The sequence below is a fragment of the Lycium barbarum genome, chromosome 4, assembly GCF_019175385.1.
Source record: "Lycium barbarum isolate Lr01 chromosome 4, ASM1917538v2, whole genome shotgun sequence".
Lineage (NCBI taxonomy): Eukaryota > Viridiplantae > Streptophyta > Magnoliopsida > Solanales > Solanaceae > Lycium > Lycium barbarum.
This window is the reverse complement of record NC_083340.1, coordinates 2,111,539-2,127,789: the sequence shown is the minus strand read 5'-3', so window position 1 is coordinate 2,127,789 and position 16,251 is coordinate 2,111,539. Positions and strand designations below refer to the sequence as shown.

The window sequence follows — 16,251 nt, the reverse complement described above, 5'->3', positions numbered from 1 at the left end:
ATATATCCACCATAACTAATCCTCTTTAATTTGATAGTTATTGTGTGAATACCTTAAATGAGAGAATATGTTGAAAAGACAGGTAAATATATTAGTGAAAAGTTAATGGGAGAAAAGGAAAAGTCACATTAATATAAAAAATATATATTAATAAAGAATCCATTGCTGGAGGGAGGGGAAAAGTTAATTAATCTAATTTAGACAGTGGCGGACTCGGGATTTTGAGTTTGGGGGTGCTAGACCCAGGAATTTTGAGTTCGGGGGTGCTCTATTAGCTATTTATATCTGTTTTCTTTATATTTTCTATACAGCTATACACTCCGTGACTAAATTTAATGGGTGCTGGAGCACCCAAAAATTATACATGGGTCCGCCACTGAATTTAGAGCTAGTTCTGCTAACATTTATTATAAAAAAAACGTTGAATATATTTTTATAGCAACTGCAGCTTTCATGATAGGCATTAATAATTCAAGTATGGATGACAATTAACACCATTCATGAAATGCGAATGCTGCGGTAGATGTGTGGGCACACTAGGAGGGATAAAATTAGGAATGAAGATATCCGAGACAAGGTGGGAGTGGCATCGGTGGAGGACAAAATGCGGGAAGCGAGGCTGAGATGGTTTGGGCATGTGAAGAGGAGAGACACAAATGCTCTAGTGCGGAGGTGTGAGAGGTTGGCTATGGATGGTTTCAGGAGAGGCAAAGGGAGGCCGAAGAAGTATTGGGGAGAGGTGATTAGACAGGATATGACACAATTTCAGCTCACCGAGGACATGACCTTAGATAGGAGGTTGTGGAGGACTCAGATTAGGATAGAAGGCTAGGTGGCTTATCCTTTCACCATAGTAGTTGTAGTTTTGCTCATTTGTTTATTACCATTTGATTTCTGCTTATATTTGTTGGGCCATTGCACTTTGGTTATCTTATTTATCTATAGTAGTTAATGCTCCTTTCTTTTCGGACTGTTCTACCATGACTTTTTCGATTTCGTTATTCCTTGTTTTCATATTGTTTTTGATATGCTTGGCCCTATCTGACCTTTTGTCTTGTTTTCCTCTCTTGAGCCGAGGGTCTTTCGGAAACAGCCGTCCTACCTTGAAAGGTAGGGGTTAGGTCTGCGTACACTCTATCCTCCCCAGACTCCACATGGTGGGATTATCCTGGGCTTGTTGTTGTTGTTGTTGTTGTAATATAATTTAGAGATTTTTTGAGCAAGTTAAAATAAGATAAATGAACAATGAAGAAGGAAAAAAGGGGGAAAAAAAGATAAATATGAATAGTGGTCATAGAGAGAGGTGTCACATCACCTTATCTATGCCTAGATTTATATTATATATAGAGAATATAGATATAGATAAAGATTTATTTATTTTTTTAAAAAAGACAAGACAGAAGAAAGAAGAGATTTATGTAATAATTGAAACTACAGGGGAGGTTAACGTAATTAAAAAGTAAAACAAGTTAGCGTGGAGCGCGAAAACCCTAGAAGAGAAAAAGGGTTTTAGAAGCAGCAGATTTTGGGTAATAAGCAAAGAATGGATAAAGCCATTATAGATCTGGAGGAAGGTACAACATGTACTGCATGGAATTATTCGGGTCACAGATTAGCTTCCGGGTCAACTGATGGCACTTTATCCCTCTTTGATTCTACTGACCCTGCTTCTTCTCTTTTCAATTGCTCTTCTAAATTCAAGGTTAGCCAAAAAAAAAAAAAAAAACCTTAGTTTTTCTCTTTATTTTTTATATGAATTTGCTCATTTGAAGTCATATGTGCCTTTTTTTTTTTTTTTTTTTTTTACGAATTTAAGTTTTTGTGGTGGGAAGGACAATTCTTTGGACCTAGATTGATATAATAATACCTTTATCATTAGTGTAGTAATGATGTACACCCAAAGAATATACTCATAAACAATTTATTCATGTACAAAAAGTAGAACAATAACTATGCATCAATCCAACCTAAATGGGTTGGCTATAAGGGATAGTGAGGATCATTGGCCTAGTGGTTAATGAAGTAGGGTTAAACCATGAGGTCTCAGGTTCAAATTCAATCACGAGGTAATTTTTTCCACTTGCCCACTTGCCTTGGTGGGCACGGTACCTGTGCTGCTGGGAGGTAGTAGGTATCTTGTGGAATTAGTCAAAACTGTGTGCTAATTGGCTCAAACACCACCTCGCAAAAGAATACGGGATAGTGAGGATTATACCCCTAAAAAGGGAACATTTGACTCTTGATATCAGATTTTGGATTCTGTAAAAAATTCTGCTATATCCTAAGCAGCCAATATAAAATGTATAGGGGATCATTAACTGAATGTTGAAGACTGAATATACTAAGTACCATAGCTCGGAAACGAAGTCATAATGTAATAAAAGATGATTCACGACCTCCGATGCTTCTTGTATAGGCAACAAGTATGTTAACAAGTTTACATAGAGAAATGCTGGACAAGTAGTATCATTGACCTATGGTCTGGAAAGCGGCAAGTTTGGATATTAATGGTCTGTGTGGAGAAAGGTTGAACTTTTAAGGATAACTAGGTAGAGGCAGAAATGACTAATCCAGATCAGTGAAAAGTCGATTCCGTCTTTGTTTTATCAGTTGGGCAGCTTTGTTGAGACACTGTTTTGCGCAGATGTTATATATAAAATGAGTATGAAATTGAAAGGTTGATGAATTATATAAAACTATCTTCAGATGGAAGAGGAACTGTAACTGGTTTAGTCCTTTTTGTTTTCTCCACCTCCAGCACTAATGTATTCCTGAGCAGCAAGCTTATAAATTATTTCTTTGGCTTACCTATCAAAAATGTAATTGTGATTAGAAAGCACCCCTAAATTCTTGAACTGAACTCTACGGCTTTGCATATCAACTTTTGACATCCTGATTTAGGTGCATGAATCTGGCATTGTAAAAATTGTTTGGGCTCCGCCAGAATATGGAGATGCAGTTGCATGCATTTGTGCTGATGGAAGTTTGTTGTTGTGGGAGGAGGTAGTTGAAGGTAAAGACATGTTTCTCCTGTATTTGTTGATGAACTGATTGTTATGAAGCTAAGTTCTAAACGTTATTTTAATATGTGTGCCTTTTCCCCTTCTTTTTGCACGGGGATGTTTAGCTGATGAAAGTAGATAGTCAATACGAAATCTTTGGTTTCATTCGTTGAATCTCTGTAGAGACAGGAAAAAGAAGCAAAAGAAAAATTATTCTCTGTTTTTCCGCAAAATATTGAAAAAAATCTGAAATGAGAACTTGTTATGGAACACAAGATCAGTTTGGTTCTTTGTGGTATTTATTCTTTCTTTTCTAATGTTTTTGGCAAGAGTAAAATGTGAAAAAAAACTCTTTTCCCTTAAATTCTTATTAATAATCATTGTCCCCTATGATCAGTAAAACTATAATCTTAACCTTATCCTGGATTCAATTGCTTGCTTTCATAGTCCTTTTTTAATCTTTTACTTTTTTTTTTTAGCTTTATCTGCAGTATACTTTCTCAAACTTTACTTCTGACAATAATTTCACCTGCCCTTTTTTTATGGTTAACACTTAATTAGAGACTTACAATGAGTATCTATTCTTTAGATTCAGAGCTGCTTAATTGGAAGCTGTGCAAATGCTTTGACAAAATTTCATCCCATGTTCTGGATGTTCAGTTTGGAATCTCCCGTACAAGTCTGAAATTGGTGAGTCTTAATTAGATTGGTCATAAATGTCTAAACTTGATTCGTTATTGCTTTTTCAAGTTGATTAAAATCAAATCACCTCTGGCTCTGATAATCCGTTAACTGAATAACAGGGAACTTACAATGCCAAGTTGCTTATTCTTTATGTATTAATAATTGCAGTTATCTCTATCACTGGTCTCAAAATTGAAACTTTTTTTCTTTTTGGGAGTGTATAGGTGAATTATTCTTTTAATTAACTTCGCCCTAAGTCCTTGTAATGTTGATGGAGTAGTTAATGAATTCATCTGGAAGGAAAGAAGGGGAGCATCTATGAGGTAAGATGTTGCCCGATACAATCTTCCCACAGTAAAACTCTGTCATAATCTGCTTGAGGTACTTGAGAGAGTTCTTCAAGCTATTGATCAGGAGGCACATAAAGCAACTATAGGTTCACCCTAATTGATACTGGTTTTTGTTTTTTTGGCTCTGTTGAGAATACCTAAAAAATGAAAAAAGAATTGCTCTCTTGAACAAGATCACATTGGTACTAAGTTAAAAGTATTCCCAATTTCTTTTTCTCTTTTCCTTTTTGAAGTTTTGAGGAAAGATCTTTAAGACTAATCCAGCATTCCTCGTTCTTTTGCAATTGGCAGTATGAGATGCCAAAGTGTTATAAATGCCACTTAAGTGTGTTAGGTGGGGATCCCTATGGAGGAAGGTGATAAAGTAGAGTGGTCAATGTATAAATATACATTTTAGTCTCGCTTTATTTTACTCGCAAGTTATTTTATTTATGGGCCTTTGATCTGATTCCACGTTCCTTTCCTTCCCCCTTCAATTTCACTGGATAGACAATGTTAAGATCAATCTGTTTGATCCAGTGACTCTTGTTTTCCTGTCAGTTTCTTTTTGTCAGTATGAATAGATAGTCATTTTGATGACACATCTCATTATTTTCTTTCACATAGGTTGCTGCGTATTCAGATGGCCAAGTCAAAGTGTTTGAGCTCCTAGATCCATTTGAATTGAAGAATTGGCAGCTGCAGGTGTGTATTTACAGCCTTCTTCTTCTTCTTCTTCTTTAATTTTCTGCCTCGTGAGTCGTGTTCTTCCATCTGGTCATCTATGGCGCTTTTTCTTTCCAGAACAGTACTTGGATAGACTTGTTCTATCCAAACTCTGAAAAATACAGCAATCACCTTTCATGTTCTTCTTGTGTCATATATATAAAGCATTCTCGTTCTACTCATGGTTTTGTTCTTGCTATCATACAAATGATCTTTGTGAAATTTTGGCTTGAGAGCTCCAACCAAGCCAGAAAATGATGTCCAGTAAATTTTCCCATTTGGCTTTGCTTTTCTTACTTTTCTGGTATGCTTCTCTTGATCATTTATAGGTAGCATTTTTAAGCTCTTTGAACTATATTTTGTAGATGACACATTATGAATATTACTGAAAATTGAAGAGGCTAACTTTTAGTCCTCATTTTGTAGGCTGAATTTCAGAATGTCATTGAATCTGTATCTAAATTTGGAAATGTCTCATGCCAATCGGCTTCTATTGCTTGGAATCCCTTAAAAGGAGAAATTCAGCAATCAAGCTTTGTTTTGGGTTTTAATTCCGATAAGCCACAACTGAACTCCTCCAAGGTACGGCTAGTTCCTTTCTTAATGTCACTTCAAGGGTTGATTTACATTGTCTTTCTTCATTAGCCAAAACTTGGCAATGAATTTATTGCATTCTGATTTTTGTTGATTTTGACTAGGAGTGGCAAAATGGTTAAAAAAACAAGTAACCTTCCAATCCGACCCATTAAATATGGGTTGGATAACTAACCATTTAAGAATGGAGTAATATGGATATTATCCACTAAAATGGATAATATGGATATCCGTATTATGATTATCAATACATACCCATTTGTCTGCGTTATTTTTGGTGAGTTCTTGCTTTCTAGGAGCCTAAGCTTATTTTGGCTTTTAGCTTGTGTTCTCACATGAATATCCATATTATCCGTTGGTTAACCCAATTTTTATCCGCGTTAAATATGAGCATGTCAGATATTTTATCCGTTTTTATTTAACTCGTGTTCGACCTATTGCCACTTCTAATTATGACTATAGTTAAGTTAGTTATGCAACTTATATGTATTTATTGAACTGCTATCATACAGTAGATGGTCTTGAAAGCTGCTAGTGTACTTGGTCGCTGGTGGGGAGATATGTAATGTTATCATATCATAGATTTCCACAGGTTTGGGAGTTCGATCAGGATCATCAGAGATGGCTTCCTGTTGCAGAATTAGCTTTACCTACAGATAAAGGTGATCCAGTCTCTGCTGTTGCATGGGCACCAAATATTGGAAGGTTTGCTTTTGACGACATCCTCTTTAATACCATATACCCAGACACTGCCAGTAGTGAAAAACGTAATCCTATGGAAAATGCAGATACTATACACTCAATCAAACAGTTGACTGCTAGGAAGTTGGAATTTTTCAATGATTTAAGAGGTTTAAAACTGCTCAGTGCTAGGATTCACTGGTGATTTCTGGGTCCTGCAAAGCAAAGAATTAAAATTTCTGTTTAGTTTGTTGTATGCGCTTTCTAATTCAAAGCTTCCTTTTTCAGGCCGTACGAGTTAATAGCAGTTGCTACTACCAAGGAAATTGCATTATGGCATGTTGGATCAAATCCTGACCCAGATGGAAGGCTCTCGGTAGAGAAGGTTGCAGTGCTCTCTACTCATGACAGCGAGGTACCTAGCACAACACTATTTAATTTAGCTTGTAAATCGATTAACGTCTAAATCCCAAATTATTAGGGTCACTTGTGCTTGTCTATATATTGTGTTTTTTTGATAATGTAAAGTTTGTCAACAAGTAAAGTGACTAATATTATTTGTTTTATTTTTAAAGCTTTCTTATCTTTAAGTTTTCTCATCTACCAGGTATGGCAGATGGAATGGGACATGAGCGGGATGACACTTGCTACTACCGGGAGCGATGGTGTAGTTCGCTTGTGGCAGTGCAACTTGAACGGGGTTTGGCATGAACAAGCAGTATTAGAGCCAACTAGCTAGGCTGCTTATGTGTAATTTTCGCATTCAAGCTTCTACAAGTTTGGAAGAACGCAATGAAACAGAAGATTCTGATGGTTATCTACGTTACCTATTTGTCATCATGCATATCATTTTGTAAAGCTAAGTGAGTCCGGCTTTGACTGTTTCTGTGGGTGGATAGCATTGGATTTAACTCTTTCATTGTAAGTGGTTCTTATAAAGAGATTGTGGCAAGTGGGAATATGGAAACTTCCAATATGATTGTGTCATCTGACATAATGAAACTTGTTTGAGCCCATTGTTTTAGTATGTATGGAGTATTGGGGATACAGATTTTTGGTTTAATATGATTATCCATCTCCTATTTGAGTTGTTTTGTCCTCTTATTAAATGCCAAATACTATATGCATTTACCCCATCAGTCAATGAATCAGCCCTGCTTCAATCACATATTGGATTTTGCTATCTAGTTGAATAACAGCGAATTAATTCACATAGATTGAAGAATATGATAATTGATACCATATTGGTCTTTGGGACAGCAAAATTCATTATGGAACTCTGACTGGTCTGTACAAATTTACAATAAAAAAACTTATGTTTGTTGTAAAATTAAAGTTTGGCTCATAATTTTGCCCGTTGCCTGTATTTTAGAGTGACCTCCTTTCTGGCTTGTACTAGCATAGAGCATCACAATGACTCGGCTATTCCCATGGAACAGGCAACTTAGAACTAATTTTGGTCGCCACTTTCCTAGTTCTAAATCTTTCTTTATCCTTCTTGTTGCTTTAAACAATTGTATTCTACAGTCTCAAACTCAAATCTTATTTGCTAATAAGTAAACAAAAACCAAGCTTGACTGTTTGCCTTTGATTAAATTGATGAACATTCAGGCAGTCTTTTGCTAGGATGTGCTTGAAGTTAAAAAATACTAGGCTATTGATACAAATATTATAGCTTGTTCCTATCCTTGGCTAGTTTTCTTGTTAATTTATACAAGCACTTCTATACTACAAAAATAGAATCAGTGATCAAAGCCAATCTATTCGTTTTTATTGTCCTTTTTCCACGTTATTATCTGAAAAATTCTGAGTTATCAAATGGGAAATTTGGATCGAACTCCACACGTTCAAGTGGAAACTCCAAGCCTATAATTGGAGAGCTTGTTGATGAAGTGTTGGCCGAGAACAAATCATGAAGATCCGATTCTGAATGGTGCAAGTTGTGAATTCTTCGCGAACCATTCATCTGGCAGATTGGTAACGAGAAGTAATTTGATTCGGGGGTTGTAGGAGAGACAAATGATGGCGAATGACCCCCAACCAAATTGTCATCAACTTGTGACATTTGGAAATGCAGATTTTCGTCTACGAAGCCTGAGAACGTAGGTGAAAAGGGGAAAGAACATGTTGTCTCTTTTTTGTCCAAACCATTAGTATTCACTCTCAAATTTGCTCGTAAGTTCGCGAGCATTTGGTTTGATTGCATTATTCTTGGATTGTTGGCTTGTTTCTTGAATTCATGTTTCTCTGGTGATTTTGCTTGTGTTGTAGCAGATTTAAAAGCTAGGTTACAAGTATGTGAACCTTTGTATGTGATCTCAAATAGTGCAGGATCATCATCAGACCTCTGCACTTGCTTTGTTGCCCAACAATTTTGCATTGCACGATATGTGCATCTGTAGTAACTTCTGTAAACAAATGAAATCCCCTCGTTAGAATAAAGGTCAATGTTCCTTGAATTATGTACTATCAGAAGAGTAGAGCCATCAAAATGGGCTTGATCCACGAGGCTAGCCCAGCCCAGCCTGTTACTTGAATAGGGTTGGGCTAAGGCCTTTTGAGCTCATTCAAAACTGAGGTCAATAGGTCCGACCCCAGTCAGCTCGCCGGTTGTTGAGGTGGGTCGGACTGGCATTTTAAGGCCATTTCAAATGAAGGGCCTGTCCAAGCCTGTTAAATTCCATAACTCAGACTAGGTTGGGTAATGAGACCGATCTAGGTCAGCTTGCCGGCCCTTGATACGAGCCCAACTGGCATTTTGAAGGCCCTTTTGAATGAAGGACCGGCCCGTCTTAGTCTGTCAGATTACATAGCCGTGAAGACTAAGCTTAGCTGGACTAAACCAACCCGTTTTGACTGCTCTAAAGAGAGAATTACTAAGAGGGTACAGAAATTTTTTCAAAATTCAGTTAAATTTTTCATTTTTTTTTTTATCTAGAATGTTAAAAAAGTTGGTACCCTTTTAGCAAATTCTTGAATTCTATGACTTTGGATAAAGAATTGACTTATCACCTGGGATATTTAGCACCAAGAATGTCTTTTTGTCCATACTTTCTCCAACTATATCCATCATCAGTAGGCCCTTCATATCCATTCTCTGCACTCACTCTCACTTGTTCACTCCATGTAGGCATCTGTTTTCTGCAAAAAAACATCAATAAACTAAAGTCAATTTAACTCAAAAAATGGAACTAATCATCATATTTTGTAACTAGGCCCGTCTGACCAAGCTTTCAATAGCAGCTTATTTTGAAAAGTGTTTTTGAAGAGTTACAGTTTGTGTTTGGCTAATTAATTTGAAAAAACACTTTTGCCAATATTAAAGCAGTACTTTGTGCTTGACCAATATACCAAAAGTATTTCTGGAGATTTTTTTTTTTTGTAGCTTCTGAAAAACTGTTTTTTCTATTACTCAAAGCACACTTATTTTTCTTTAAAAACTTGGCCAAAATAAGCACTTCTTGATAAAAATAAGCACTTTTGGCTTCCCAAAAGCTCGGCCAAAAACAGTAAATCCTCTAACCTCTTCTTTGAAACATATCTGAAGTCTTGATGATCATCAATTTTAGGATTCTCATCAACAGATATTGAAGATTCAGGTGCACCATTTGATACTGGTGGTGCAATAAGTAATGGGGTTTGTGTTACTGAACCAGTCCATTTGAGAATTGAGAGAGAATTTTCAAAAGAAGAAAGAATCATTTGCATATGAAAATGCAATTCTTGAATTTTATCAGGAGAAGTTGCAGAGCTGAAATAAGCTCTTAATTGTTTAGCATGTTCCATCCCTTGTATTAATTCATTGATCAATGAATTGTACTCCCAATTGAATCCACAATCCATTTTCTTGTTTTTTTTTTCCAGGTAAAAATGTAATCTTGAAAATAATGCAGGGAAAAATATGTGGTTAGTTAACTTTCAGGTGCTTATGTTTACATAACTAAAATGAAATTAGAAGTTTCTAAAGAAAAATAAGAGAAGTTTCTGTTTTTTTTTGTTTTGCTGGGAATTGTAAGAGTGATGAGAATTAAGAGTTGAAACAGCTGAATTTAAATGGAAGTGAAATGAAAATGACATGTGGAGAAAAAAAAAAAAGAACTAAAAAAGTGAGTGGTGAAGTGGAAGATAGTTTGAAAGTTGACTGTGGAAAACGAGTTTTTTTGAGTAGACCAGTCTTTGGTCATAATATTTTTTCAAGTGAAAAAAAAAAAAAAGTGAACAGGGTCCAAATGCTGACCAATTCAAACTTCCAATACCTCCGCCGTAACCCCACCATCCCGCCCTCCCCCCCCCCCCCCCCCCCCCCCGAAAATAAAAACAACAACAACAACCAAAAAATTGCAAGTCTTTTTCTCCAATATCCTTCTATTTTTTTTTTTGTTTATTTGCTTTCATAATCTCCAGTCCACATAAAATAGAATTGTGAACTATTATCTCCAACTTTGTCTATAGGAAAGTCATGGCATGACAGCATGTTTGTATTTCATGAGAAAGCACATTAAGTTTTGATTTTATTTGTTTGGTTTGGCAGCCACTTTATGCCTTGATTATAATTTCACGTCAAGAAGTCTCACTTTGGATATAAAGCATTTTTTATTGGAGACGACTATATACTATCCAAACTTTTGACTAAAGATGAATGGGTTTTTGCCACTCCACAACAACTTTTGATTGTAAATTAAGTTGAACTACTATTAAAGGTAAATGAATTGGGGCTAAATTCTAGTTATTAATTACCTCACATAACCATATCTCAGAACGGGTTAATGTTACTGATATATATGGCCACTTAATTTTCACTTATTGCATTAAAATTACGAAACTATTTTTGTAATGAAATATCATTCAACTTGAGTGTCACGAAAGTCATTAACTTTTTTTTTTTTTAACAAAAAAACATCTAATTTTGCTGAAAAAAATCACTATGATGCAACAAAATAGACATTTAAAAAAAATCCTTTTTTTATCACAATAAAATTTCTTAGTGATTTTTTGTGATACTTAGGTAAAATTGAATGACTTGAGCGCGCAGAATCACCTCGAATCGTTGACAATATGATCTCAGCTCATTCTATTTATCTCATGTTTGAGTATATGTTCAATAAACAACATATTGTCCTATAAAATTATCCCTATTTAGCATGTGGAAGCCCCAATTTTGGTCAAACAACCCATAGGACATACTATAATTAGAGAACATTAATTATCACTAATCTATGCCTTTCATCTCACTCTAATTCTAATGCGCTAATCATGTTGACCAAATCAGTCGAATTGTATCTCTAATAATAGTGCATGAAAGAGTGATTATTAGGAAACTAATTGCGTTTACTAAAACGACTTAATATTTTTTTAATTATGTGTTTGGAATCTGACTCGAATTCTCTCTCTCTCTCTCATCACATCTACATGAAGCATTGTTTGGCGTAACACTGTAAATCTAGAAATTAGGAAAGTCCAATGTATGACTAATTCAAACTTTCAATAGGGTCCATTTGCTGATTTGGCCATTTGTTAATGATTAAGTTTTCGATTTTTTTTTCTTTTAAGTCAGAGGTCGAGTTTAAAGGATTGTGAACAATAAAATTTATAATAACGCAGTAAGCATTCATTTTATTCTTAACAAGATGTTTTGAATTCGAGCTATAAGAATAAAATTGCTTTTGGTAAGAAATACTTTATCTGTCTATGTAAAAAGTTTTGCTGTCAATTTAAATTAATCGGATCTAAAACAGATACCAAATATCAGGCAAGAAATTGAAAAAAAAATGATTTTTAAAGGATTGTGTGGTTTTGGGGATAAAGAAAATTACTACGAGAATTATATATTCAAACATCTCATTCCGCGTCCTTCGATTCTATTCGGTAGATGAAGTCATGAAGATGATTGCCACATAATTACTCATCCAAATATTATCTGATTATTTGGACCTTGTCGGTCATATGATATGCACTTTTTTAGTTTATTGCAGTTTTTTTTTGTTTTTAGTTTATTGCAGAATTTTTTTCGTCCAATGTCCAGTTTTCGCTTTAGGTTCGATTAATAAGATTTGTGTTAGGAAGTTCTACTTTAAGGGTAAGCAGTTACCTATCAAAGACTATTTCATTCTCAAAACTTGATTCAGAGACTCTAGTTGAGAATGGAAAGGTACCTACCATTATCTAATACAGACATTATATTTATATAGTTATCTATTCAATTAAATTTTACGTTACTATCTTTTCGTTCACATATATACTAACCTGTATTTTATATTTAGAGGTGTCAAAATGGGATGACCCAGCCCACCCTAAAGGGCCAAAGAATTAAATGAACTAGGACAGGCTGACCCTTTTTACTGAAGAGTCTCTAAAATGACAGCCCAACCCAGCCCTAAGCGGGCTGCCGGCTACGGGCTAGGACAGGCCAACCCTTTAAATCATTTTTTTTCCTTCCGAAATAACATTTTCTAAGTGGTAAAATTTGAACATGAATTTTTTTGCAATTTGAATAGAATCTTCTACTACTCATTCTTGCGCAAATTCATATTACAGAAACAAAATAAATTCAAGAGAACAAATATAAATTATTATTTTTGATCACTAATTCAAATCACGTCCCAAAGAAATTAAGCATAATGTAATTTCTAAGACTAAAAAGTATTACTCCAGTTTCTAATTTACTACGTAGTAGTAAGTACATTATTTTTTCCCTTACTTCTTATCTTTTCTTTTAATTTACCAATATTTTTTTAAACAATAATTAACTTTTTTTTTTTTGGTAAGCCCAGCCCTTGAGGCCGGGGGGCCAAAGACAGGCTAGGCTATTGAGACTCACTTCTAAATAGGTCAAAGAAATCTTAGTCCAACCCTACTTAAATAAAGGGTTGGGTTGGGCTGACCTCGTGGGCTAAGCCAGTTTTGACAGCTCTAATTATATTCCCACCGTGCCATTTTTTTTTTTGGCCTGTCCCAAAAAGAATTTCTCTTTCTATATTTAGTAAATTCACAATTCAAACATCCTACTCCCTCCGCTCCATATAAGTTGTCCACATTACTAAATATATTTGTCCCAAAATACTTGTCAATTTACAAAATCAAGATAGAATTAATTAAATTTTTCTTATTTTATCCCTAACATTAATTATTTTTTAAAGCAACCAATATTGATTAAAGTGCAATTTATTCGAGAGAGATAAGGATAATATAGTAAAAATACAATTTTATTTATGATTTCTTAAAAGCCGTGTAAAGGGAAAAGTGGACAAGTAATATGAGACGGAGGGAGCACATGACAAGTTTATAACCACAAGATTCAAATGACATTTTAGTACATTACACACATCTTTAAATTAAGATTATAAAAATTCAAAACTCTCACTTTATTTCTTAAATTCCGTGTCTAGTCAAACTAAAACACTTAAATTGAGACGAAGGGAATACTATAAAAAAGGTGCGGCGAACATATTTCAAACATTAATATAACAAAGGACGTTTGTGTTATGACGGTAAATCTGAACGAAAATGTCCCAAGTATTTTCAAATTTATATAGAAGACATAGACATATACCAGTCATACATATGTAAGCTTGAGGTGAGAATAAGTTTCTTTTTTCTTCTACTTTTAACCGTTAATGGCCAGACAAAAGAAGGGTTGCAATTAAGAAGATTCCTCGGCTTTTAAATTTACGTAAGTGTTAGTACTATAGTTTTCCTCTTTTAACTCTGTTGAAGTTGGCGCTGACCAAGAAATAAATTTCGGTTGGAACTTTCTTCAGTACAAAAGTAGAAGTAATAGTTGCAGCCCATTTTGTCCAGTGAGTCAAATTTTTCTTTTTCTTTTCCCACTTATATAATGCAATGTATCCAAAGGATGGCCTCCAAGAGACTAAAATTTGACTATAGTGTTATGATTTTGGATTTCAGAGGCCTTTTGACTAACTGTTGTCCAGTTGAATTAATCATACTCTTCAGTTTAGTTTGTCTAAAAAAAAAATCATATAATTATGAGAACTGTAAATATTGCATATAATAAACCTAGCAGTCTATTGGAATTTAGGAAGACCATTGAAAGGAAAAGAGAATAGAAGAAGAAAGCGTAAGAATTAGGACTTAATATTTGTTAGAGGCTAAATATAACCCTGTATATTATAACTAATAACTACAGAGTTCTTGGATTAGAGCTTTGAAAATATTAATTGTATAAAATAGAAATAATTATATTATATTGTATAAACCGTGAATACAGAATAGCTGTATATGATGAAATCTACTCTTGTAGCGTTGTAGTTACGAAACTTTTCCAATTAAGAAATTCTTAGTAGGAAGCGTTTTCTCGTGTGAATCTAAATTAATCAGCTGATTGGGCTTAGCCCATGTTAGCACAATGGGCCGAATAAACGATGAAACTTGAAACAAAAAATTGTGTGGATTGCCCTTCATACGGACTGATCTCTAATTTTTGTCCCTCAATTCGCTGGTCTTTAATTTTTTTGCCTACTTCTCATTTAATAAAAATTTGTAGGCTAAAGTTCCTTTTCACACCAGAGATTCTGGGTTCGATCCCCAACAGAGTTGAAAATAATAATAATTTCGCAAGACATAGGTTTCTATGAATATATGCTTATTCAGGCGAAGTTACATAGTGTCTATGCCTTGTCCGGCAAAGGTTCGTGGAAATTAGTTTTTACCTTAATTTCGCAACTATGCAACCTATGCCTTGTTCGGCAAAGCTTCGTGAAAATGAAGTTTTACCTTAATTTCGCAACTATGCCTATAGACATAGGTTCTATGTAGTTTCAAATGAACTTAAGCCTTGCGATTTTTTTTTTTAAACTCTTTTGGGGTTCTAACCCAAGATCCAAATGTCAGAATATTTTCGGTCACTTTTTTGTTACTTAAAGTACCAAAAGACAAAACTTACAGACCACCCCTGAATGGGACATTCATGTGAATGACCCAACTTGAAAATATTGTTGATTCTAAGGGCAATTCTGCAAATTGCCCTTCTTTTGGGTGGTCTTTAAATTTTGCCCCTCATATTTGTAATCTTTAAATTTTGCCCTTCGGCTAAAACCCATGGGTTCCAGGTTCGAACCCCCACTCAGTCAAAAATTTTAAAAAAATTCGCAAGGCATTAAATTTCGCTATGCTCCCACCGGCAGAATTTTAGTTATGTTTAACCAAAAGTCTGCCGATGGGGGCAGACTTTGCATTGAGGCATATATATATATTTTTATTTTTTTTACTTTTCAAGGTAAACTTTTAGTTATGCCTTAACTAAAAGTGTGCCCCATAAGACATAACTAAAAGTATGCCCCATAAGGCGGAACTTTTCCTTAAGGAATAACTAAAGTTATGCCGAACCCGACATAATTATAAGTTCCACCTTATAAGGCAAAGTTTATGCCTTAAGGAAAAGTTCCGCCTTAGGAGCATACTTTTAGTTATGCCTTAACTAAATGTCTGCCCTATAAGGCAGAGCTTTTCCTTAAGGCATAACTAAAAGTTTGCCCTATAAGGCAAAATCTATGTCTTAAGGAAAAGTTATGCCTTATGGGGCATACTTTTAGTTATGCCTTCACTAAAAGTCTGCCCCACAAGGCATAACTAGGAAAACACTTTTAATTAAGGCTTAACTAAAAGTCTGCCCATAAGTATGTCGGACCCGGCATACACCTGTTAAGGAATAACCAAAGTTATGCCGGACCCGGCATACTTATGCCAAGTAAGGCATAAGTATGTCGGGTCCGGCATAAGCCGAGTCCGGCATACACGCGACCCAAACCTTGCCTTGCGGTTTTTTTTTTAATTTATGCTTGAGTGGGGGTTCAAACCCAGAACTTCATGATTTATGCGCGAAGCTCAGGATTGCAACGCGAAGGGCAAAAATTAAAGACCAGCAACAACAATATGGGGGGCAAAATTTAAAGACCACCCCAAAAGAAGGGCAAGCCGCGCAAAAAAATGTGATTCTAATAGGTCCTATTTATCAAGTCCTTGGGCTTCTTCCTATTACTATTGCCTCTTCATTGATGTAAGGAACTTTATTCCTTATCAAAATTGATAATATGGTACAAAATTTTTGTTTCACATAGCTAATAGGAATAGAGAGTCTAATTGGAAAGCTTTATTAGGAACTGAACATATTACATTATGGCACAAATGGTGACCTTCTAGCAACTTAATTAGTATTGAACGACTAGGTTTAGACTACCCGTTGTAAATTGCATGCTTTTTACAATAACCATTTAAAT

General features: G+C 35.0%; 2 protein-coding genes and 1 non-coding gene across 3 annotated transcripts; 2 read left to right on the top strand and 1 right to left on the bottom strand.

Annotated features, from left to right (window-relative positions):
• The first annotated feature begins 1,454 nt into the window (after positions 1-1,454).
• Positions 1,455-7,107, top strand: LOC132634808 (protein SEH1). Its single transcript, XM_060350896.1, has 8 exons — positions 1,455-1,702; positions 2,902-3,013; positions 3,592-3,692; positions 4,643-4,720; positions 5,168-5,323; positions 5,928-6,040; positions 6,305-6,431; positions 6,624-7,107. Exons 1-8 carry the CDS (start codon positions 1,544-1,546, stop codon positions 6,753-6,755), a joined length of 978 nt encoding a protein of 325 aa, XP_060206879.1. The 5' UTR covers positions 1,455-1,543; the 3' UTR covers positions 6,756-7,107.
• Positions 3,994-4,111, top strand: LOC132639025 (small nucleolar RNA snoR104). Its single transcript, XR_009582072.1, has one exon. It is a non-coding gene; the product is annotated as a small nucleolar RNA snoR104 (small nucleolar RNA).
• A 466-nt stretch (positions 7,108-7,573) lies between the features above and the next one.
• On the bottom strand, positions 7,574-10,047 carry LOC132634807 (probable WRKY transcription factor 53). Its single transcript, XM_060350895.1, has 3 exons — positions 9,540-10,047; positions 9,029-9,157; positions 7,574-8,424 (listed from the first exon to the last, which is right to left on the bottom strand). Exons 1-3 carry the CDS (start codon positions 9,857-9,859, stop codon positions 7,809-7,811), a joined length of 1,065 nt encoding a protein of 354 aa, XP_060206878.1. The 5' UTR covers positions 9,860-10,047; the 3' UTR covers positions 7,574-7,808.
• Positions 10,048-16,251: the final 6,204 nt, after the last annotated feature.